The 25,194-nt window shown below is 39.6% G+C and overlaps 1 protein-coding gene across 1 annotated transcript in view; it reads right to left on the bottom strand.

The window, feature by feature from the left end:
* Positions 1-25,194, bottom strand: part of trhde.1 (thyrotropin releasing hormone degrading enzyme, tandem duplicate 1) — a 154,803-nt gene that overhangs the window by 58,164 nt on the left and 71,445 nt on the right. Inside the window, exon 5 of the mRNA XM_079551519.1 lies at positions 5,003-5,157. Within this exon, the coding sequence (XP_079407645.1) occupies positions 5,003-5,157 (155 nt within the window). The remainder of the gene's footprint in view (positions 1-5,002; positions 5,158-25,194) is intronic.

The raw sequence follows: 25,194 nt of genomic DNA, 5'->3' as shown, positions 1-25,194 counted from the left end.
TCCCACAGCCGAACGGGGCCGAGTTGCAATGGGGGGTCCCCACTGGTAATGACCCAGGATATACTCTACTGAAAGATACTAGTTTGGAAAAGGTAGCAAAAATGTGCCTGAGGAGCGGGTCTGGCTCCCGGTCTATTTTTTTGGTTTATCTGTCACTGCCAGGTCCCAATATATACATGAAACTGAACACTTGCTCAAAAGAAGAGGGTTATCCAACACTATAGCATCAGATTAATTTGCGCTTCAATCCATAAGGACTTGTCAGGGAAAAAAAAGTGTCATCGGCCTCCTCAAGACCTGCTTCTATTAATTATCTTATACGACAAACTGCGTCGAGCAAATTCAGATAACGAGACGGGTCGCGGGCTCTCTCGAGTTTGGAAAGGCTGCGCGTGTTCTGTGAATGGCTGTGCTGCGGGACCATCTGTGTTTGTGTCAGTTGATGGGGACACATCAGGTTGTCGGCTGCTGCTCTCCATCTGTTCCCCAGAGAACAACAACAGCTCAAACCCGCTTATGTAACAGCGGGGAACGGGCAGGTTCAAATCGCTTTCCAGCCTTTATCACCAGAGTTTGGTGTTTAAATATATTTTATGACCGAAATCACAAACACTGTGTCAACTGTATGTAATGGCCAATCATTGTTCAGTGACACTTGAAGCCCTTCTCCAAATGGAAGGAGGCATAAAAGGGTTGGTTGCGTTCACGGGACATGACAACATGCTAAAGCGCCCATACATTTGTTAAGTGGTGACGTCACAGCTCTACTTCCGGGTTCGCAGATGTGCTAGAAATGACAAAAAACTCTTCAATACCACAATCAATATTTCTGAAACTCAACAGAGAGTTCCTGAACATAGTTTTTTATCAGGCCCGTTAGCCAAAAATGCACCTACTGCTAAAAAAGTAATATTTACCGGAGAAAAATGCTAACGGCGCAGCAGCTACGCTAACCCCGGAAGTAGTGACTTTAGTAAATATTACCTTTTTAGCAGTAGGTGCGGCATTTTTGGCTAATGAAGAATGAGAAATAAGTATGTTCAGAAACTCTCTGTTGAGTTTCAGAAATATTGATTTTTTTTCAAACGTATTGATACAGACGGCATCTCTGGAATCGCCCACATATGGTCATGTTTGAAAACAGTTTAGGGGGAAAACAATTTGGAGAAAATGTAAACTTTTTCTAATTATTCAAAAACTACTTGAACAAACGCTGAAGTATGAATATATTTTTCTACTAAATAAAGATAAAAAAGACATGGTGAGGTAACGGAGAATGTTAACACGATGCTTCATGTTAGCATCGTGCTAATGCTAACGGATAGGTAGCGCTATCTGTGACTGCCGTTTTGTCACTTCTACTGAACAATCTGTAGTGAGAAAATATCCATATGGGCCCGATTTACGCTTGACTTTATTTATGTGTGATAAAAAAGATTCTGTTTTCCCCCCCAGTGAGGCCACGCCCCCTTTTATGACGCAATGCCGTCTGTAGTTTAAAACTGTGGTGGAGCTGAAAATTCCATGGTGGTAGCTATGGTAACTGTGGACAAGCTGCATATTTTTTTTTTGTCTTGGTTTTGATTAATATCTCAGTCATTACTGGAAGAATCAACAACTGTCTCAAACTTCATTGTCTCCTCTGTCAGCAAATCTAAACTAATGTGTAATTATTTTCTCTCAAAGGCGTCCAAAAGTGGTGACAATATTCAAAAACATGAGCGTGATGCTGACCAATAGGAGGGACTTTCAGACATAAAAATAATACATTGGCTTTGTGAATCCAAGCACTGCCAAATACTGATGAGGAGATTTGGAGATTTCTTACAAAAACTGTATTTCTCCCATAGAGTTGTTTTGGCCCCTGCCCTCCACCTGACATTATGCCATCATCACATTCTAAAACGTAAACGCCACCCATTAGACGAACAATTCATTATCAAAAGTGCGTGTCAAGTAAAGCAGTTCAAAAAGTTTAGATGCTCAAACATTTCCATCACAGTCCCGTCTAATGAAAATACAACAACAAAGCAATCGATTTATATGGCAAAAGAAAAACATCAATCCGTGAAGCTTTTGAAGTAATTCCGTATAAATGATGCATGTCTATCTTAAATCATAAAGTTTCAGTGCACAGGTTTAAATCACAAATTAGCTGTTGAACTCATGCGCCACAAACAAACAAGCTTAAGTTAGAGAAACATCAAATGGTGTGTGCCTGAGACTGGTATGGGGTGTAATTGAGCGCATAGCAAGACAAAAATCCTTACTTTATCAATTTCCTTTCTTCTTAGAACTAAAGCGAGGGAGATAAAACCTAGCCAAAGCCAAACACGGCGCGGCTACATTTCCAACGCGGCGTGTTGTATTATTTGTCTTGCTTGGGCTATCTCATTGAGAAGCTTGTTATTCAGCGGCTGTTGGCTTTGGCGCTGCGGTCGCCTGAAGACAGCTTAGATCCGGGCTCAACAGAGGAGTGAGAGTCTGAGGCCACGTCCTGGAGGAGATGAAATAAAGACGCGATGCTTTTGCCACCGGCACAAAGATATTTACAATGAACATCCTCTGTTTCATCAGGATAATGATCCCAACCAGAGGCATGCATTTTTCACAGCAGTGGCAGCTCATTTGCCAAGTTAAAGCTGTAGACCGCCTCTCATTATGCTGATAGTGTTGACACACCAACCACTGAAATGCCAGCGCGCATGTGGTGACGCCAATGCACACTGTCAGAGACTGTGTCGAGCACATGACAGGGAAGTTCTGGGGCAAAGGCTTAATTATCTTACTGCAGATGTTAGTCTTCTTATACAATCTATGGTATATTTTCAACCTGTACTATTTAAAAATGTGGATCTGACAATTTCCGGGGCAAGCTTTTTTAGTGCTAGGAGGAAGAGAGGCTCTTTCGCTCATTAAATTACCATGAAGAATCTCGAGATTCAGTATTGAACTATAAGAAAGACATTTAGACCTTTACTTCAGTGCCAAGCAGCACATTCACTGCTGAACCTAAACCAGCAAGTTTGCACTGATGAAGTCATCTGAGCCCCGTCATTACACTCGTGTTACTATGAGGGCCGGAATAAAATATGGTTTTGCAAACGACAGGTGAAACTTGAAAATTCAAATATTGTGAAAAAGTTCATTTATTTCTGTAATTAACTTAAAATGTGAAACTAATATATATGATATAGACTCATGACATGCAAAGTGACATATGTCAAACCTTTGTTTGTTATTGTTTTGATTATGGCTTGCAGTCCATTTTCAAAATATTCTAATTTTAAGAGATTTTTTATTTGGTGTTTTTACATGCTGAGCCATAGTAAGTAAGGATTAAACAACGAGGAGCCGTGCATTAGACGGTTATAATGCACGACGCGGAGTCAAGAACACCACGACGAAACGCATGACTAGTGTGGTCACTGTTCAAACATTTCAAATTGTATCAGGCTATAGTTGCTCATCAGTAAATGGATGAAAATACACACACCACATTTTTGGCTAAAATGATATCATTTATGGACTCCACTTTGACTGGAGGTGGTAGATGGTTCCCGATCTTAAGGTTCTTTGTTTTTGACAAATTGACCATCTATAGAAAGTGGAGTTGTCAGAAATGTGTTCAGATATGATCTGGCAGCTGTGGATGCAATTTACCAAATCTTGTTTCACAATATTCTCTTCCATTTATCAATCTGCTCTCGGCTCTGCTGGCAGTTTATCAATCCTAAAGTATTTTCAGCTGTATTTTCATTCAGGGCACTGTTACAGCTCTTTCCTCTCTGCATTTCCTCTGTGATGGTGTAACCTATAAGCCGACAGAGTCCTTCACTTGTATTTCTGCTTCATTGTGTTTGTTGGCCTGTCAGATGCTCAACATGGTATGGTAAAAACAGGATCATGTCTCAGCCTGTTTTCATAGCTCAGTAGATTTGTAACACGCACGCCGGCATCAGGCGTTCCACTTGAAGCTGTTTTGACTTCTATCACATTCATTCAGTTTGCAGGCAGTGAATCTGAAGCACAGTTTTCACAGTCTCAGTCGTTTGTGGTTTACAGGTTTAGTCAAAGTGTAATGGGATGAGAAGAGACACAAATGTCACTTGAGTGGCTTTCTTGACTCATTTTGATGGGCCCAAAAATGTGATTAAAATATATTATGCTGGTTATCCATAGATGACACCGGACAAAAAAAATGATCCTAGATTTTAATCCAAAACACATCTATCAATTCCTTTAAACGTGATAAAATGATTTAAGTACTTCAAACTTGGCCAAATTAATAATCTCACAAAATTATAATTATTATTGTTGGAAGAAAAGCTGTTAAAACTCTTGATGTCTGCTTTGTTTCCCCCCAGGGGCCACTTAATAAGCGAGCAGTTCTGTGGTCACATCGTGTCTGGATCGTGCTTCCCTTAATTGGCTGCAGTTGATGTTTTCTAATGCTACATGGTTTGATGAGGCGGATTCTTGAAGAATATGAGCAGCATAAGGTCAGGCCATAGGTATAATGAACTCTTGTAAGCAGCTTAACATCAGCTCTCAAAGGAGGAAATCGGTTTATAGAAAGAGATCACACAGTCAAAAGTCAGTCAGCTCCTGCGCTGTAGATGTCACGACTTTGGAGTGAAAGATTGCTTTTTCAAAATAAGGGTCAGATACAATGCACCCGTACACTTCTCCCTTCCGATCAAACCAATATTACTTACATCACAGTAAAGACTACGGTAAGTATAGAGCAAGAGAACTGAAGCAAAACACTAAAGGACATGTAAAGGATGTGTTAAACACCAAAAAAACGAAAGACAGAAAAAAAATCAGAATAAGTAAGAGTAAACTCCTACGCAAGACCAATGTAGAAGTTATAATACTGCTTTGCACGTGAAAGTCAAGTCAAAACATGAAGATGACACCTCAGGCATCAAAGAACACCGTGTCCTCAACACAGCACAGTTTTAAACAGATGTATTTTACGCTCATTCTCTCTGCGTACCTGGTGACAGATCTCGTGCACCACCACCATGGTCAGCTCCATCTGGTAAGACGACGAAGACACCTCTGCGTCCAGTAAGATCTTCTGCTCCACGAACACGTTCAGACCCCAGTTCTCCATCGCCGCGTACGGATGTTTGGGCACGGCCAGCAAATCTGTCGAGAAAAACAACAATATCACAGTATAACTTTATAACGCCGGTATCCCATTAACACCTTGAGCATGGGCCGTATCCAGCTGGAACTGTGCGCTTTAAATGAGGAGCGGGCAGGCCGACTGGATAGATGCTGGCAAGTGCGCACATCCCATTTTGGGTTCAAATTAAACCCATGAGTCATCTTAACAGCCTGCCAAAGGATCCTTTTATCCAACAACATGGAAATATGTTTCTGATGTAAATGACCACTGCTGTAGGAGGAGAGTGGGAGTGAGGAGAGAAAAACGAAAGGCCAAGAAACTGCGAGTGAGAAGAAGTGCTTTACCTGAGCATAGAGATTTATTACCAAACTATTACTAAAGAAGAGAGGCAATTAAATGTCTGGCTTAAATAATGTTGCTATGATAATGACCAAAAATGAAGGTCATCCATTAAAGGAAAGAAACTCGGCTGTGTGAGATGCAAACACAGACAGATATGGCAAATGCACTGCAGCTTGTGCCGATGAATCCTCATTACAAAAACAGTATAAAAATTGCATATACTGTGTAAAAGGATTCAAATACTTTATCAACCCTGACGTACACTATTCTAATGATCGAATGACTTAAAGGGACTACACAGAGTTTCAAAATGTAAAAATGAAGTATTTTCTCCCCCCTACATGTTCCCGCCATGTGCTAATGCAGGGGTAGGCAAGTTTCCTTGGCGGAGGGCCGAATTTCGTCATCGTAAAAAGACCAAGGGCCGAACCGCCCAATTGTCGCCCGAAGTAAATTCTCATTGTTCATTTTCTCCAGTTCGGCTTCATCCAAATCTAAAAGCTTCTGGACTGGAGTTTACAGGCCGATGGGGCAGTTCCTCATTTGAAAGCCAAGACCTACAAAACTGATCGTAACTTTTGTTTTGTTTTCATAGTTTATTTGTTGTGTTTTCTTTTTACGTATCTTGTTTCTCTTTTTCGGCTTTTTGGTCATTAATTTGTTGCGTTTTCATCCTATATTGACACTTTTCAAGCCTTTAGATTTGGGTAAAGCCAAAACTGGAGAAAATGTGCTCGGTTCAGGTGTGTGATTAACAAAGAGACTTGATATCTCAATTTGTGTAAAGTTATATCTCAAAATCATTTTGAGGGCCAGAGCTTTAATACTGGAGGGCCGGATTTGGCCCCCCGGCCTGACGTTGCCTACCCCTGTCCTAATGTGTAGAACAGGTATCTCCAACCAGAAGCTCACCAAACCTCTCCAGGTAGCTCACCAAAGACTTTCTACATCCCTACACACTTGATAACTTAAATTTTAGATGCATTTTCTGTTTGTTCTGAACATGCTGAACACAATCTGTGAACAGTTGGTTCAATATAGTAAAGTATAAGGACTACACTCAAGTCACTTTCTTCTGAAATACCATCTTGGCAAGTAATTCTTCTGGGTGAACTCCACCTAAGTTGCGTTTTTGAACATAAGTAGCTCTCTGATGTTCATATTGTGTAAAAGCTTGTTGGGTAAAAAAGGTTGGAGACTCCTGGTGGAGAAAGAGTCCAGACCTGTTCACCACAACTGCCTCTAAAATCCCGCACTGTCACTCAAAAAGGTGTTACTTCGGGTCCGAGGTCATGCACGGGCTTAAAGGGATATTTCAGGATTTTTGACGTAGGGACTCATTTCCTAGTTATCCAGAGTGTTGTTGATTTCTGGAGATATCTTTTATGTAATTCGTGCAGTTTTTATATTTGAAGAGTTTCGTGGCGCTAGGCTAGCGCATTTCTATGGTATCAGCTAGCCTGCATTAAAAAACGTCTTACGCACTCCACAGAGCACTTGAGGCAAATCACTTATAACGCCAGACTAACGATATAAATGTCTGTGTCGAATAATTTTTGGAATATAACTGACCTTGAATTACATGAATGACCGCATTTTGAGGGACTATTTTCTAGCAGATCACTCCGCCGCTGCGTAGCTTTTACAACCACGAAGCAGATGCAGCTCAAATATAAGTTCTTTTAAGTGCAAAATGGTTAAAATTATTCGGTACTGTACCAATGGGCCATGAACGAGTCAGATTTCTATGGGAATGACCCTCTCTATGTTTTAGAGCAGGGGTAGGCAACGTCAGGCCCGGGGGCCCAATCCGGCCCTCCAGCATAGAACCTCTGACCCCAAGATGATTTTGAGAAACATCATTACGCAAATAAGAGTTCAAATACCTCTTAACCTCTTAACCCCCCTCTTAACGATGAAAACGAGACTCAAACGGGGATGAAAACGCAACAAAAACGTGACAAAAAAGTGAAAATCCGGGAAAAATACAGTCAGTATTTTTTTAAATTTCCTGACAGAACCTCCCCACTTGTTCATATGTAATCTAAAATGGTTCTTTACTTTGGGCTACTGTGATGAGGTTCGGCCCTTGGTGTTTTGCTTTGCCCTGTTTTAGAACATAAATATTGTACATTTTCACTGGTGGTAGTTATAGTGAGGGCATTACCTCCAAAACGAAGAAATAATCTGAAAAATAAAAGATTAAAACATGTCATTACTAACATTCTAAGGCAAGAATATTGTAATTACTATGATAGGGAGATAGAAAAGTAGTTTATAATAACTTCCGATAGAAAGACTCCATCTACATGAGCATAATGTCATTACTGTTTCTCACTAAAGCGTTTACTTCATTATTAAAATGACCAATTCATGGCGTAGCTGTGCATATGAGAGTGAACACAATGATAGCAGGGCAGAAATAGACTTCATTAGTGTGGAAGCTGAGCTGATGAGAGGCAGATGAAAGGAAGCAGGTAAAGGTGAAAAACTGACTTCTTTCCCGATTGTTTTATCGAGGAAAGGGGCTATTTCTCCAAAGTTAACGAGTGCGAGGCCTGATTCAAAATTGAAATTACCAAGCGGGGCTTTGCTTGGCAGACGTCTTTATCAGTGGTTCGGCTTCACAGGGAAACATTGCATTCTTGGTGTTTAATCACATTCACTGCACATGCTTGGTTCTTGTGATGTAAAAAAACAAACAACGTGGAGCAAAAGCTGGGAACAGGCCTTTCAGATCAAAACAATTATGTTTCTTTAAACAAAGGCGAGAGCCCGCTGCAGGCGCCACTTTCAACCTTTCCCTGCAAACATGAGACAAGCTGCTGCCACTCACATACAGCTGTATTTTAAACTCTGGTACATGTGTTGAACGTCGGCAACAGCCTCTTGTGCACCTTTAAGTGGTGCTGTGTGTTTAAAATTACAAATCAATATTACATTTCGTGCTTTCATTTTTATAAATCAAATCTATAAAACCATTCCAATAGAAAACATACAGTAATTTTGACAGATAAATGTTGTGTGGCCTTTGCTTGAATATTCTAATGAACAAACTGGAATCATTTTAGATACAGTATGTCTTTATGATGATCGTCCTTTGTAGCCAAGCCTGTAGGCTGAATTTCTACTTGTCTAACTGGGTAGTGCATACCGTCATATATTTATAGATAAGTCTTCATGTGTGACTCATTTTCGGCCCCAGAATTCTTTCAATATGTGTTTCAGATTATGCAAATTATAATGACATATACTAAAAGTACTTGTATACCAGGTACTCATTCTGGGCTGTATAATGTTGGTACATTTGATGGGATAATAATGCCATAATAATTACGTCATTGTTATTTCATTAAAGCAGAACTCATGCCCCTAGAGGCCATAAGCGCCACTGCAGGTGTCGTAGCATGTTGCGTTTTTTTTACTCATTAATTGTCCGTGAGAGTAAATACTACGCTGACAGAAAAGACAAATGGGGAGAGGGATATTGTACATCCAATTACACAATGGAGATACTTTTTTTTCACTCAGACTTGGCTGTGGTGCTAGCCCGCAGTTAGCTTTGCCCGTTCGCCTGTTAGCTTCTTCTTTGTAATTCTATTAGTGTGTATTGGTGACTCCGACCCGGAGGCAGGGAAAGTTGCAATTGTGTTTTTCTGGCCAGAGACACCAGGGGGTGATGAAAGACCCCCCCCAATCATCCCATTAACACTTGTATTACCCCCAGAGGGACTACGAAAAGGATTTATTAAGGTAAACAAGTTGCTTAGTTCTGCTTTAACTCTTGAAATAAGCTTGTTAATAAGACCCTTTATTTACTAGCTGCTTTATTCATTACTACATTTCTATGAATTAGTAGCCTTCATTTAATCAGCATGTGTTTTGTGCCCCTGGTATCAGAGGGAACCAACCTGAGCCACAGTTTACATGATAATTCTGCCCCTGCTCCTACAGGGCTGCTGTAAGACTTGTCAGGACTCTGGTGGTCACATGCTCTTTGCCTTTCCTGTACCCTGTTGTGAATCAATCGACATAATCCAACAAACTCTGAAGCTTTTAAGCACAAATGCTGTCTGTTTACCCATTTAAAGAAAGTATTAAAAAAAAGGATTAACTACGATGTTACACAGCCGTGAACCGGAAGCCCGAGTTGTCATGGCAACGTTAGACAGACCGACGTGGAGGGTCTGAGGGAAAGTTTGGATGCGTCTGATGCTAAGTTTAGATGGGGAAACTGTATCAGAGGGAACAGATTAAAAGAGAGAGCTGTTTTATGAGGCAAAATCCCAGACACATGACGCGGATGTCTCGGGGACACATTTCTCGCTAAAGGAAAGCGCACACAAACCGACCTGATCGATGGCGCTCACCACACGAGTGAATGAAAGGCTCGCTATCATTATTCAAGATAAAGCACAAGAATTGCAATCTTTTTCTATGTCTCCCAAATCTTCAGTCACCGATTAATCCGCATTCACTCAAAAGTAAAAATGTACTGTGTCATGAAAAAGAAGTTCAAGCACTTAAAAAGGTTACTCAAGTAGATGTAGGCAACGTGAACCATCCATCCGTCGCAGAGGCAGCAGTCTGAGTGGAGATGCCAAGACGTCCCTATCCACGCACACTTTCTCCAGCTCCTATAGGAGGATCCCGAGGCGACACCAGGCCGGCTCAGAGACATGGTCCCTCTGGTTCAGATGTCTCCAACCATTTTCACCATGGAAGCTACTTTCATGCAACAAAAATGTCAGAGAGCTATGATTCAAAGAGGAGTTAGAAGGAGTTCACCCAGGAGAGTTAGTAACCATATATTAGCCATGAAAATGACTTGGGTTTTGTCATTATACTTTACTATGTAGACTCAAATATTTGCAGATTGTGTTCAGCATGTTCAGAACTAAAAGAAAGTGCACCAAAAATGTGAATAATCTGCAATCTTGTCCTTTTCTGTCCTTAAATGAACAGGCCACCGTTTTACTGTGATATGTTCTTACCTAAGCTTAGACAAGTTGATACGTACCTGTCTGGTCTTTGTGTGTGCCCTCAGTCACGCACAACGACCAAAGATGTTGTTAGCATTTGGCCTCTCCCAGCATATTCCTATACCTCCAAACTGGGATCAACTCGCATCAACTCGTCTAAGCTCAGGTAAGAACAAATCTCACTATGGAAAAACGGTGGCCTGGCTAGATGCAAGTTTGCCATTTCATACTCACTACTGCCACCTCAGGTCATATGTGCAACGGCGCCTTCTGTATTAAGCTCGTGCATGACGGCAATTCAGACCCGAAGTAACAACTTTTTGAGTGACTGATGTGCAGGATTTTAGAGGCAGTTGTGGTGAACAGGTCTGGGCTCATTCTACACTTTAGGACATTGCTGGAACATGTAGGGGGAGGAAAATACATAATTTTAACATTTTTAAACTCCGTATGGTCCCTTTAAGTTCTACCAGCATGGTAACGGGGTAAATATCACATTTGAGATGTGCAGCTATAAACCGAGTTCCTCCTGAAATTAAATAATTATATTAAAATTGTGACTTGAAATAAAAACAATGCTGTGCTCTTTGACACCTCAGTGACTGACACAGTTGAAGGAGGTAAATGTCAGTAATTAATGGAACTTTTGTTTTGTAAGCACCACGGGTCGCGTCATCAAACTGCTCTGCTTTTAAAACAGCTCCCGCCAGCAGCTGTCACTCACGGCCACCATGAACTTAATCAGCTTCTAGCAAATGTCAAGGAACGCCTCCATCTGACACACGCTTAGCCTTTTTTAACCCACCATCCATTTGCTATCACAAAAATGGCATCTGCGAGGAACAATGGAGAGATCTTTTAGCATTCTGAAGATATCTTTGTGCAAAATGTAAAGGGAAAGTGCCAAGTATGGACGCAGTGTTGACCTGTTTGATGGGTAATTCAACTTCACTACAGTTTTCGCGGTGCTCTTAGGAGTTTTATTGGCTCAACTTCACTCACAGCTCGCAGTGTTTAACCAGACTTACTTTTTGACTACAAGTGCGAGAATCTATTTTTCCCCAACTCCAGGCACACTTTCTGCTTGGCTCTTATTTTTTTTTTTTACTCCTTGGGCTTTTTTTGAAACGGACCCCACAGACTGCGGGGGCTTCCTGGACAAAGTGCACTTCTTTTGCCCTTCCCTCTGAAGTTGCCGGCACTTGATGAGCTCTGTGTTGTAAAGTCTTAATCTCTCCAAGAGTGTTGAAGTGGAGAGTTTGAATCAAAGAGCAGCTATCGGTCAATGTGGGTGGGTTTCTGGCAGACTTCTGTTTTGGTCACACAACAGTCCAAGAAAGCGGTGATTATTCTGAGCATCCTCGCGTGTAAAATGGATGATGCACCTCTTGTGTCTTGATTCTGACCTATATATAATCTCCATATCTGAACCAATGGCCGGGGAGCGTGCATGATGCATCTCTATTTCCTCCGAGTACAAACAGGCCATTAGAAGGGAAACCGCTGTCTGTAGAAGCTTCCTCTGAACTGAAAATAAGTGGTGTTTCCAGTAGTTGGTTCAGTGTTAATTTGGTTCTCTCGGGGTGTGTGGTACCCTCAGCAGCCTCTGTCTACAGCCTCTGAGGTGGGAATACAGGTAAACAGAGATGTCACATACAGTAAAAGAACACCATTGTTTAAGACGCTTGGGCCAATTATAATAATCCGTACTTGTGTATTTTGGGTAGCCCATAAATGTGGTGTGCGTGGTATGAAATCTCCTGGATATAGGCTGTGATACATTTGCCTGCCAATAGGTTCCTCCATATCCAGCTTCTGTGGACCGTCTATATATACATAGAAGACATAGCAGAGGGAAAAATACGAATATAGGAGGTAAAACAATCGCTTATCATACGTAGCTCACTGACACTGAAAAGCCCTATATTCACTGACATAGAGTTGTATTTTGACAACAAAATAAACTAAACGTACTAAACATTGCAGATGTTTCGGTTCTTGTGCATCTAAACAGTTGACTCTTTTCTCAGTGCAAGATGCCTTACATTCTAACCCTTCGCTTTGTCCTGTGCACTGATTGGCTCGAGACCATTTGAAAAGACTCCATACATATAATGGTTGGTCGATCCCAGGAGGTGGAGCATGACGGGACCTCAGAGGCAGCTTATTAAATCTGGAGGTTACCATGGAAACGGTAATCCAAATGGGCGTCACACGCGCCAATTCTATAACCTTCATCCAATCACAAGTCAGCGCCGGCTCCTGTAGGCAGACAGCTATTGGCTGACAGCTCATTCTTCACATGAGCGCGGCGCAGACAGCAGAACTGATTGGTCGGCTACAGGGGGAAGGCTAAAGCAATCGGTTTGACTTGAGGGAGAAAATGCAAAGGAGAGGCTTTGGTTAAAAGAGGAAATGCAAATGAGACATTATACTCAATAGAAGCTGAAATGAAATAAATTGTTTCACGCTGCGGCAAAGTGACCCTGGAGGCGGTGTTCATGACCTGAAACCTGCGCGTACACACTCTAGATCTATTAAGAGTGTGGTTATTGCCTTCTCTACATCTGCACCTGCAATGTGCACGCTTCTTTATTATTACTGGGTTTAGACCATGACAAAACAAGATACAGAAATTCCTTTACCTGATTTTGCAGCATTTTACACCAATGTGGTTTAGTTTAGGAGTTTGCTTTATTTTATTTATTTATTTATTTTTTTACACATTTTGAGGAAATCAAGGAGCCATATGATATTTCTTCTATCAAAAACAATATGGTTTGAAAATGTATTTGAAATGTAATGCTACAAATTATATAAACATTTTCATACACATGAGTAGCTACATGATCCAAGTATAGTTACACAAAAATAAACATGTTGATTTTCTAAGCAGATTAAAAGGGGGTCAAAACACCTAAGGAGCACTTCTTAGGTGTTATCACGCCTTACAATATAGTCCCCCTTTTAATCTGCTTAGAAAATCAACATGTTTAATTTTATATTTGGATCATGTAAGCGCTCGTGTAACCGTATTTAAATAGGGAAAACATGGAAGAGCTTGGTCGCTTGTAACTCCACCCCCGTTTGGGTCCATAGGAATATGCCAACATCTTTGGTCTTTTTGCATGACTGAGCGCACTCACAAAGACCAGACAGGTACGCATCAACTCGTCTTAGCTCAGGTAAGAACATATCTCAGTATGTAAAAACGATGGCCTGTTCCTTTAATCACACAGCCATAACTCATGGCATAACCACATGCATTCACCAAGAACAATTGAGTCGTCTAAGAATCTATGTCAGACACAGTACATCACAAACATCCCACACAGATTGATAAGTGCCGGTCAACAAAAGAAACCAATAATACAAGTAATGAATTAATTCAGTTTTGAAAATACCCCAACAGTTGTACTTTTTATGAATATCGTGTGCATTTGAAGAAGCCCAAGTACCCGCACCACAGGCACAGAAAGGTTTATTGTCATTCATCTTGTTTGGCGTGACTTTGCTGTTGGGATGCTGCCTTGCCGCGCTGGAGACACTGCCATACTTGTCTGTTGTTTCCAGCTTCACACCCACTCGCTCACTGTTTCCAAATGGAGCCCTGCTTGTCCACCCATTATCCTATGCTATTTCAGATAAGAGCTATATGCAACAGTCACAAGCGGTGAGGAGGGTATTTGTGAGTGTTGAATCTAAACGCCTTCACAGTTGCTTTTGTCTACGGCTGAACAGAAAGCACCTTTTTGACCGTAAAAGACACAGAAAGTAATTTAATGGTCATTGAAACTCATAACGCAATGGTGATGCTTTGAATACAAGATGGCAGCCTATTATTATTATTATGTGAGGTGGCTGGACAGCTCAATATGTAAACTGGGTGCAGTGGGTGGCATCTCAGTAGAGGTCGTTCTAATGAAAAGGGTTCATGAATGTAAATAGTGAATAATGATAGCAGTCCCCCTTCAGATATGAAGGCGGGCTTTGAAAATAATGAGGCCATCAGTTCATATTCAGACAACAACACACACTCACGCACGCACACACTTTTGCGTGCAGAAGCGCATTAGATTCTCAATAAAACTAACTGGGTATAAATGTGAGATTTTATCAAGAGAGTGAACGGCATGCCGTGATATTACAAGGTAACTAGTTGACTGCGTAGAAATTGGTATTATAAGCTGCCAAAGAGGTGAGCGGCACTGTTATAAAATGAAATGAAAGGTGTAACAATATTTAATAAGGATTGGGCAGAGAGAGACAGATTTAATGAGCAGTACAGACTGAGAAACAGTGTCAAGTGATGAGAAATGAGGAAAATATCTGCCGGCAGCAGAACAGAATGTGCTACAATTATTTCAACCACTGCCAGCATGTAATGGGTCAGGGCCCATATCAAGGTGGGTCACAGTAAATTGTAAGAGGGCTCTGTAATAACTACAAAACAATCCAAACTAAATTTAATATGGTTTCAAGCTATTTTAGCTTAAGGGTTGAAAAAAACTTGAATTGTAATGACAAAAATATCCCTGTGTAAATGAGCATACAAGAATTTATAATATGCATACTGAAACAGAGGACACTGTATCGTTACTGAGCTGCAGTACTGATGCAAATTATTCATTATAATTTGCTGAAACGACTGCTTTGAGAGCTTTTCCTTGCCACAAAGTACACATTTCCTCCAGAGCTGGCAGTAAACTGCAGGCACTCCCAGCAGAGGAGTCTGAGGAAGATGAGAGTGAGATGTGGGAATACAGTAGTATTTCCATGGAGCATTTTGCAGCAGTACCAGGGCTATACTGGCAGTCAGATTCTGAAACACATACAGGAATACTATAGATTTTGCACAGACCCAGTGAGGTAAGTTGAATAATAAATCTCTGACTTCACTTAAGACAGCACGCTGATCTGCCGCCAACAACAATAGGTATCACAATTAACCAATTATCGGTGAGACACTTTAAAGTTGCAATACAGAGGGAAAAAACAACACTGTGTCAATAATAGCAGCATATCACGCCAAAAACAACCGACTGTAACCTGGGCCCCATTTATACGTAGTATATAATGTTGATTAATTGATTTGCAATATATTCATGTATAAATATATATAATTACACATGTCAGCTACACTTGTTGAAACACTTGTTATACATTTATTTACCACTAATTACATACACAATACTATTTTGGCAAATGTATTCACATGCGCATCTGTATCTGATTTAGATGAAGTACTATGATGCATTCATTTGAGTTTAGGAAAGAAAAATACTCTCACATTTAAGCTGTACTGGAATACAGTAAAATGAGTATCCTAAATACATAGTCTAAATACATGGAAACGGGGGAGCGGAGAAAACATCGCAGTGAAAATCGGTTACAGGTTTGTACACACATTGTATATATTTTCTTTTTCTTATAATTTCAGAACCATAAGAGAGACTGACGGTTTTCTGTTCTGTAATCTGAATCTTTCACACAAGCTCCATCTGAAGTACCTTAATAAATAATCCTGAATAAATCAGCCCAATACCCCCCATACAGCGCCCCCTGCTGGCACTGTTCAACACTGACACGTTTAAAAGCATCATACACAGAAGCAAAGACACAAAAATATTGGCCAAAAATATCAGCGCCACATATTGGCATCAGCCTTAGAAAACTCATAGATATATGATAGATATATTCCTATGATTGAAACCTTTACTATAACAATAAATGTTTAACTATAGACTATTTGAGCGATAAAAAAAACACAAAAAAACATCAAATCAAATTACTTAAAGCCACACCGCGTAGAATTTTCCCCAATAAATAAAATTGAAATACAAGCATTTATTTTATGACAGATATTTTTATCATTGACAAATACCTCATATATGTACAAACAAACATTTATGAGGCTCACCTCTCCTAAGATATGACTGTAAACTTTACTGGGAGTGGGTACTGCCTTTCGTCACGTCTCCATGGAGACGTGACGAAAGGCAGTAGAATATGGGATTTAAACAGGTTAGTTTCTCATCCAAATCCATTATTTTATTACACATTGCAATAACAGCATTTTCTGTATCATTAGGAGCATGTTTTGTTTTGCCGCAATAGTATAGTCCAAAATGTTACGCACTGTACCTTTAAAATATTGGCCTATAGCTGTCGGCCATGCCAACCTCCTTCATATCGGTGTCGGAACCCAAAAATTCATATCAGTCGGGCCCTACTGCTTATAAATGGTCGCATTTATGTAGCGCCTTTCTACCTGCTTTAGGCACTCAAAGCACTTTACATCCAATAACCACTCACGCATTCACACTCTCATTCATACACACATGCCCAAGGACACAATGACAGTGTGCACCTGTGGGATCCGAACTGCTGCCCTCCGGTCTACTCTGCGCCAAATGTGAATGTTATGGCGCTTAAATGTGGACGAAAGCCAGAGGACAGTGTCTGTGAGACTGTCTGTTAGTAAGTCAGTTCAATCAATGGGCTTGATTTCCCAGTGGCAATAAAAACTAACTATCATTTCACAGACAAGCAGAGTCAACCTTAAAGCCTATACCCAATAAACCTGAAGTACATTGGCCCGTTGTGGGGAAAGCATCTGTGTACACTTACCATTTTCTCCATACACAGAATGGAGTATTCCAGTGCCTTTTATAGACTTCTGAAAAGTGTCTAAAACTTGGCAAACCAACCCTTGTGCACTATTGAGAACAAAAATCCCATTAACCATCCAAGCTGTCGTTCAACCCCTGACACTCATTACGGCGCAGGCAGGAAATGCAGTTAGAGAACCCACGGCATTACTTAGAGCTAACTGCTATCTTAAAGACATGCGTGGGGGCGCCACAGATGCTTTGACACGCGTTATTGCTGGTGGACAGCTGTCATATCATTTACGGCTCACACATTCATCGTAAAATTAACCACTCCATTATATTTTTCACGCATCGTTACCATGGTGACGCTGAGCCGGAAATGTCATTGTCTTCCCATTTACATCGGGAACACTGAGGAGACGAGCCAGATGCACCAAAACTACAGAATATCCATCATTGTGGCAGACGTGGATGAGCTTTCTATAATACTCTGATTAGCAAAGAGGCATGTGGCTCTGTGCATTAGATTATTGTGTCCTAAAGAAAGCATCAACAACACCTGTGCAGAAAGTTTTCCCATTTTTAGAACAGAGATCTTTCATATTTCACTGAGGATCGTAAGTGATGTGAAATGAGAACTGTCCAAATTAAACATTGCTGGATTCTATTCTGAATGGACAACAGCCTTTAAAATGGACATGAAAAAGTAATGTGACTGAAGCCCATGAATAACATAAATGGTCAAGGTCAACAATGAAGCGAGCAGTAAATATGAACAAAACTTAAATATAAATTTCACATTGCATAAAGGCAAACATTTTGTTTTAGACGAGTTCCATTTGTCTGTCTGGTGAAACACACCAGTAATAACAGAAACTGTGTAAGGCCATACACATAGATATGCCTGTAGTTCTCAAACGGTGGTACAGGTGGTGCATGAGATGCTACAGGTTGTGACGGCTGGAGAATGTTCATAGTATCTTGGCAAAATGTCCTATGTGACCCAACCCACCCTTCTCTATCCTATTTTGCTATACAGGTCAACTTCCATTCCAATATGACACTGTTAAAAAGGAAGTGTATACAATTCTGAGTGAGTAACTAACTGCGAATTTGTGGTTTTAGATAAGGAGTCATTGAATTCCTCTAAAAGATGCTATTCCTTATAGTGGTAAAAAAACAAACAAACAAACAAAAATCTCTTCCTATTCATTATTTAAGGGGACAACAGATTGAAAAGGAGTATAAATACTTAAAATGCAGGATTATACCCAAGGCTGATGTCCATCCTCTGCGTCCTGCCAGACCAGGCCCAGTCGCTCATCTCGCACCACTCACTCAGCTAAACAACAGTCATTCACCATTAAACATACAGTGCACCCTCTGCGCACACTCTCAGCAATACACAGTCTCTCAGCGATCCTCCTCGTACTCACACACTTCCACCCACAAACATGTCGAGTTGTTTTCTTGAGATAATCATTTTGAACCCACAAAAATATTTCTCCTCAGGGAAACAGTGTTTTGTTCCCCTGAGATATAAATTTTGCAGAGAAAAATGTACGTCCTCCTAATCCTAGTCTAATATGACTTCAAAGGGTAATCACTTTGACCCAATGGGCCGTAGGCACCTCATAATAAGAAGTAAATCATGAGACCAAACTTATTCTTATTCGGATGTTGCTCTGTACCTCAGAATAAGGTTTTTTTTATGGATTGCATACACAAATCTGTTAAGTACTATTAAGTATGTACTGTATGTTCTAAGTACCACCCACCGTATTTTCCGTATAAATCGCACTTTTTCCCATAGTTTGGCTGGGGGTGCGACTTATACTCAGGAGCGACTTATATTTATATCAAAACATATAATTTCACGTTTGTTATTTTCACACTGACAGTTCCAGGCTTGCCTACCCGTATCTGCTACTTGTGTATGGTTGTATATGTATTGACAAATAAAGTGCTTACTTACTCTTCTGACGATTAAAAAAAAAAAGAGGAAAAAAAGGTAATCGAGTAGCAGAAAGAAAGCTTGGAGTGAGTGGGGAAAAAAGCAGAGGTTACTCTTCTTGCAATGGGGAAACAAAAAAAAAAGGGGTCTGAAAGCTAGATGGCCACCGCTAGAGGAACAAGTTCGCAAATGGGTGCTTGAACAACGTGGCTGGTGAGACTTATATATGTCTTTGTCGTCTTCATTATGCATTTTCTTGCTGGTGCAACTTACACTCCGCAGCGACTTATATATGTTTTTTTTATCGTCTTCATTATGCATTTGTTGGCTGGTGCGACTTATACTCCGGAGGGACTTATATATGTTTTTTTCGTCTTCATAATGCATTTGTTGGCTGGTGCGACTTATACTCCGGAGCTACTAATCGTCCGGAAAATACGCTATGGCTAATAACTTGTTCTCTCATAACTTCACAAATCACTTTATTTTAAGAGAACTTTAAACCACAGACAGTCGGCGAGTGCACTGCAATAAGTCAAGCAAATATGCCAAAAATAAAGCTGAAAAATAACACAAATAAGTTATATTAACATTTGTTTTCTGGACACCAACAGCCCTAACAATAATGGTCGTGTGCTCCTTTTTGATCAATTGAACTTGTATCATTTACTAAAGTAATGCATCACGCTAAATGTGCTCACTCTGGGTGAAGACATGGAAAATGGATTGTTATGCCCTAAATAGCCACTGTAGCACATTGGGACAATCCATTTAGACTCTTATTTGCCGGAAAAGTCACATTATGTAGAACTGCAACAGCACTTTTATTTCATGTCTGTGCTCGAGCATGACGACCACATCTGCCTGGCGTTGTTATAAGCTGGCCCCATTTTATTCAAGTTTGGATGGGAGCAGTCACAGGTGCAGGCTGTAATGTGCTGTCCACTTGTCTTACCATATATTTTAATGGTGAGTGCAAACAGGGCTGTTGAGGAGACCGATGATGAGACGTGAGACCCATTAGCCAGCAGATGGGGCATTTATATAACATCTTCATTCGCTGCCTGTCTTGTTTTTTTTTTTTTTTTTCCATCTGCTGCCTTTATGCGTTCACTCTCTGTTCTCAACTACCTGCCTTGTTCTTTGCTTTCTTCCATGCCGCCGTCTGTTCGCCTCTCTTTACATTTTGTCACACATATGCCTGCTTCCCTGACCATCTGTTTCAGCCTGTTCCCTTCACCGCGTTTGATGCTTCAGATGACCCGGCATTAGTTGTTGACCTGGTGGATTGTGACCGCGTGCTCATCGGAATGGGGCGTGCTGCTGGCCGGGGCAAAATCAAAAGTGTTTTAGCAAGCAAAGTACTCAGTTTTGACTGTGTAAAATGGTTTCTTCATAGCTCGGAGAGGCGGTAATGAGGAAGAGGTTACACTAGCGGTTGCACTCCAAAAACCTCTAATAAGCTCTTAAGTCAAGCCTTGGAAAGTTCTGAGAGTTCTGTGAGGTGAGTGTCAAAATTTGCCTGAAATGACTTACGTATACTGGTATGTGCTACGTGTACTATGCTGTTGTGTGACATTCAGGATATGAGAACAATCCTTGAAGCATTGCGGGCTTTGCATACTATTTTACATTTCCCAAGCCATGAAGTGTGATATCCAAAACTATTTTAAGACAAACTCCACACTCGCCTTAAAGGAACAGGCCACCGTTTTTCCATACTGAGATATGTTCTTACCTGAGCTTAGATGAGTTGATGCGTAACTGTCTGGTCTTTGCACGTGCGCTCAGTCACGGAAAAAGACCAAGGATGTTGTTAGCATTTAGCCTCTCTCCTCTCCTCTATGGGTCCAAATGGGGGTGAAGTTAGAAGTGACCAAGCCCTTCCACGTTTTCCCCATTTGAATACAGTTACGTGAATATTTACCCAATCCAAGTATAGTGACACAAAATTAAACGTGTTGATTTTCTAAGTGGATAAAAAGAGTTACTATATTGTAAGGCGTAATAACACTATATCCACACAGTAAAGGGAAGATATTACTGCGCGATAGTGTAACTACTCACGTAACCGTATTTAAATAGGGGAAATGTGGAAATTTCTAACTTCACCCCTGTTTGGCCCCATAGAGGAGAGGAGGAGATGCTACATGCTAACAACATCTTTGTTCTTTTTGCGTGACTGAGCACAAGCGTAAAGACCAGACAGGTAGAAGAAAGCCAATCGTGTGAAGGCCTCATTAGAGAAGAAGAGCTCATGGAAGCTGTTAAGTCCTTTCATCCAGGGAAAACCCCAGGATTAGACGGAATACCTATTGAGGTTTATCAAGTATTCTGTGAAGAGATTAAGAAACCATTGCTTTCTAGTTTCAATTACTCATATACAATGGGTTCTTTGTCTAACTCTCAAACAGAAGGTCTTATTTCTTTGTTATTGAAACAGGAAGCAAATGGTCAGTATAAAGACCCAGTTTATCTAAAAAATTGGAGACCAATAACACTTCAGTGTTACGATGCTAAGATCCTGGCTAAATGTTTGGCTACAAGACTAAAGTCTGTTTTGTCAAACATTATTCACCAAGATCAATCGGGTTTCCTACAAGGAAGAAACATAGGAAACAATATTAGACAATTATTAGAAATTATAGAAAATTATAATACGGAAAATAAAAGAGGATTAATCTTTGTTGCCGATCTGGAGAAGGCATTTGACAAAATTAGCCTAGATTTTATTTGTAAAAGCTTAGCTTTTTTCAATTTTGGTGACTCCTTATTGCACTGGATCAACACGTTATATAATAAAACAAACTGTAGGATTATCAATAATGGATACATCTCTGGGACAATACCTCTGTTAAGAGGCTTAAAACAAGGGTGCCCTCTGTCTCCATACTTATTTATTATTGCTATGGAAATATTGGCGATAAAAGTCAGATTGAACAAAAATATTGAAGGGCTCAGTAATAATAATATTGAAAGTAAAATAACAATGTATGCAGACGATACAAGCTTCTTCATCAGTCCCAATCCTCATTGTTTACAAAACCTTCTAAATCTTTTGGACATCTTTTCACAGCAATCTGGACTAAAGCTTAATTATGAAAAATGTAAAATATTAAGGATCGGAAGTTTAAAGGGAACGTCGTTTAAAATGGAATGCAAAGTGCCTGTTGTGTGGACAGATGGACCAGTTAACATACTTGGTGTTGTTATCCCAGAGAATCTGGAAGACCTAGGTTCAGTAAATTATGATAATCGACTAAGAAAGCTGGATAAAATACTGCAATTATGGAAAGGGAAATCCTTAACTTTGTATGGTAAAATATCTATTGTCAACTCTTTAATTATTCCTCAGTTTATTTATCTATTTTTGTCATTACCAGCTCCATCACAAAACTTTTTTAAGGTTTATGAGCAGAAGGTATTCGATTTTGTCTGGGACGGCAAGCCAGAAAAGATCAAAAGAAAGGTTTTGTACAATGAATATGAATATGGGGGTCTGAAACTTCTAAACCTTGAAGCTATGTGTCTGTCTTTAAAAGCATCAATTGTTCCAAAGATGTATCTCAATACCGAGTGGTACACAAGTGTCCTGCTGGACAAAAAACATGTACTGTATCATAAGAAATTGTATCCGTTTCTCCAAGTGATGCCTTCCCATTTTCCATATGTAGTGAGTCTGCTGGGAAATATCTCGGGGTTCATAAAAGAAACAATCCACTCATGGTGGTGCTTTCAATTTTATGTACCAGAAAAAAGAGACGACATTTTGCAGCAGATAATATGGATGAACTCTAATATTCTAATAGATGGAAAGCCTTTCTTTTGGAAGAATATGTTTGAAAGAGGAATCATTTTTGTCAATGATATTATCAATGAGAACGGTAAGATCATGGAGTATGATGAATTCAGAACTACGTATGGCGATGCCTGTTCCAGCTTTTCATTTACTCAACTAACAGGAGTAATTGGGAAAAAATGGAAGCAAGTAATTAATTATGGAACTACTAAATTATCGGTCTGTAAACCTCCAATAAGAAACTCTAGTTGGCAAAAAGGAACAAAAATAAATAGAAAAATATACAATTTTTATTTAATAAAGAAATCTCTGAAGGCTGCCCCATATAGTACATGTGGAAAATGGGAGGACTACTTTGACTCCCCGTTGCCATGGGACGCAATATTCAAATTAATCTACAAAACTACTATCGATGTGCAAAATCGTTACTTTCAAATTAAAATTATTTATAACTTCTTACCCACGGGTAAAATGCTAAAACTGTGGAATATGATAGAATCAGATGTTTGTCGTTTTTGTGGTCACGAGTCCGAATCTACCCTGCATTTGTTTTGGTATTGTCATATTGTGTCTTTGTTTTGGGTAGAAGTTGAAAAAATGTGTTTAAGGATTGGTTTGTTTATGAAGCTTGATGTGGTTTCTGTTACATTAGGAGAATTTATTGACTGTCATGATTTAGTTAATTTAATTATTGTACTCGGTAAAAGGTTTATTTTTAAGGCCAAAAATAGATATTCACTTAATATTACTTTCTTTAAAACATTTATTCAGAATTTCTTAACTTTAGAAAAGTATATGGTTGAAACAGATAATGATGCCAAAAAACACAAAAGTAGATGGGATGGTCTCAAATGCTTATTTTGAAAGTGTCATTTTGATTAGATTATATGAAATCTGTTGTTCTCCTAATTTGAGTGTACATATAAATGAAAGTGTGTGTTGCTGAGCCCGACCTGGACATGATCTGGATTGGACCTGGTTTTAAGAACCCTATATAGACCTGGTCTGGTGAAGATAATGTCCTATAGTTTTTTTTTTGAAAAAGAAAAAAAATAAAAAATAAAAAAATAAAAATAAAAATAGACAAAAAGTACCTAAAATAAAATTAAAACAATTATGGATGAACTTGTAGCTAATGAAAATGGTGCCGTCAATGGACCAGCAACACACACAGTTTCCTGTGCCACGAACTTTGTTTCTTTGCTGACTGCAGTGATGTTTACTGTGGGAGCCTGAGTACTGTACTGTAGGTAAAAGCCCTTTTTGTGTGAATGAGTGTGAATGAGTGAGAATGAGTGTAAATGGGGGTGGAGGGAGGGAGGGAGGGTTTTTTGGGTTGGTGCACTATCTGTAAGTGTATCTTGTGCTTTTATGTTGAATGAATAATAATAAAAAAAAAAAAAAAAAAAAAAAAAAAAAAAAAAAAAAAAAAAAAAAAAGACCAGACAGGTACACGTCAACTCGTCTAAGCTCAGAACATATAAAACTGTGGCCTGTTCTTTTAAGCTGAGATAACCAGACTTCAGAGCACATTTCCTCTAAAGAAGAGACAGTATCCCTCCAATTTACCAAAATATGGAAACTTATATATGTTATTATATATGTTAATGACATTATGCATTTTTTGGCTGGTGCGACTTATACTTAGTGCACAGTTCCTTTTAAGGAAGAAACAGTATCCCCCCAATTTACCAAAATATGTAAACTAGTTGTGCAAACAAAACAATACAATATATGTTACGTCAAACACAATAAAGCAACAGCAGCAGTTAATAATACAATCAGAAACAAAGCTGCAACAAAAATGGCAAAATCCTCCACTTGGATCTTGAACAGTGATCCTGTTTTAATTTGCCATCATAGAAAGCAGCTCTTGTTCTGTGAAGTTCCACTCGAGGACAAACATTTACTGCAAATCAGAAAATACTCCGAGCATTTACTTGAGCAGACATTAATAACATGCATAAAATCTCTTTCAGCCAGTCACATTATGTACTTGAATTAAATAATTACTTGGCAACGACTAATTGAAGAAAAGGCGAGGCAGACCCAGCGTTATTAAAACAACCATGGGATTTATGGTGTCTTATACTCTAATGAAACATTCTCTGTGCTCATAAATTATGCACTTCAAACACTAATGCAGCAGAGACAGACAGGACATACACAGCAGATTAATTAACCCGGTTTATAGGATTAGACACATGCACATACATTTGCATATGTTTAATAATTTTTATTGTAGTGCCGATGTTTATTTTGACATTTTTGATTTACTTTTAGTCTTCGTTTTTTTTTTTTTACAGAAATGTAATTTAGTTTTAGTCAAGATTTATGTGAATAATTCTTTTCCATTTTAGTCT

Source organism: Gobius niger, assembly GCF_951799975.1.
Source record: "Gobius niger genome assembly, chromosome: 2".
NCBI classification, from domain to species: Eukaryota; Metazoa; Chordata; class Actinopteri; order Gobiiformes; family Gobiidae; genus Gobius; species Gobius niger.
This window is presented reverse-complemented; position numbering and strand designations above follow the sequence as displayed.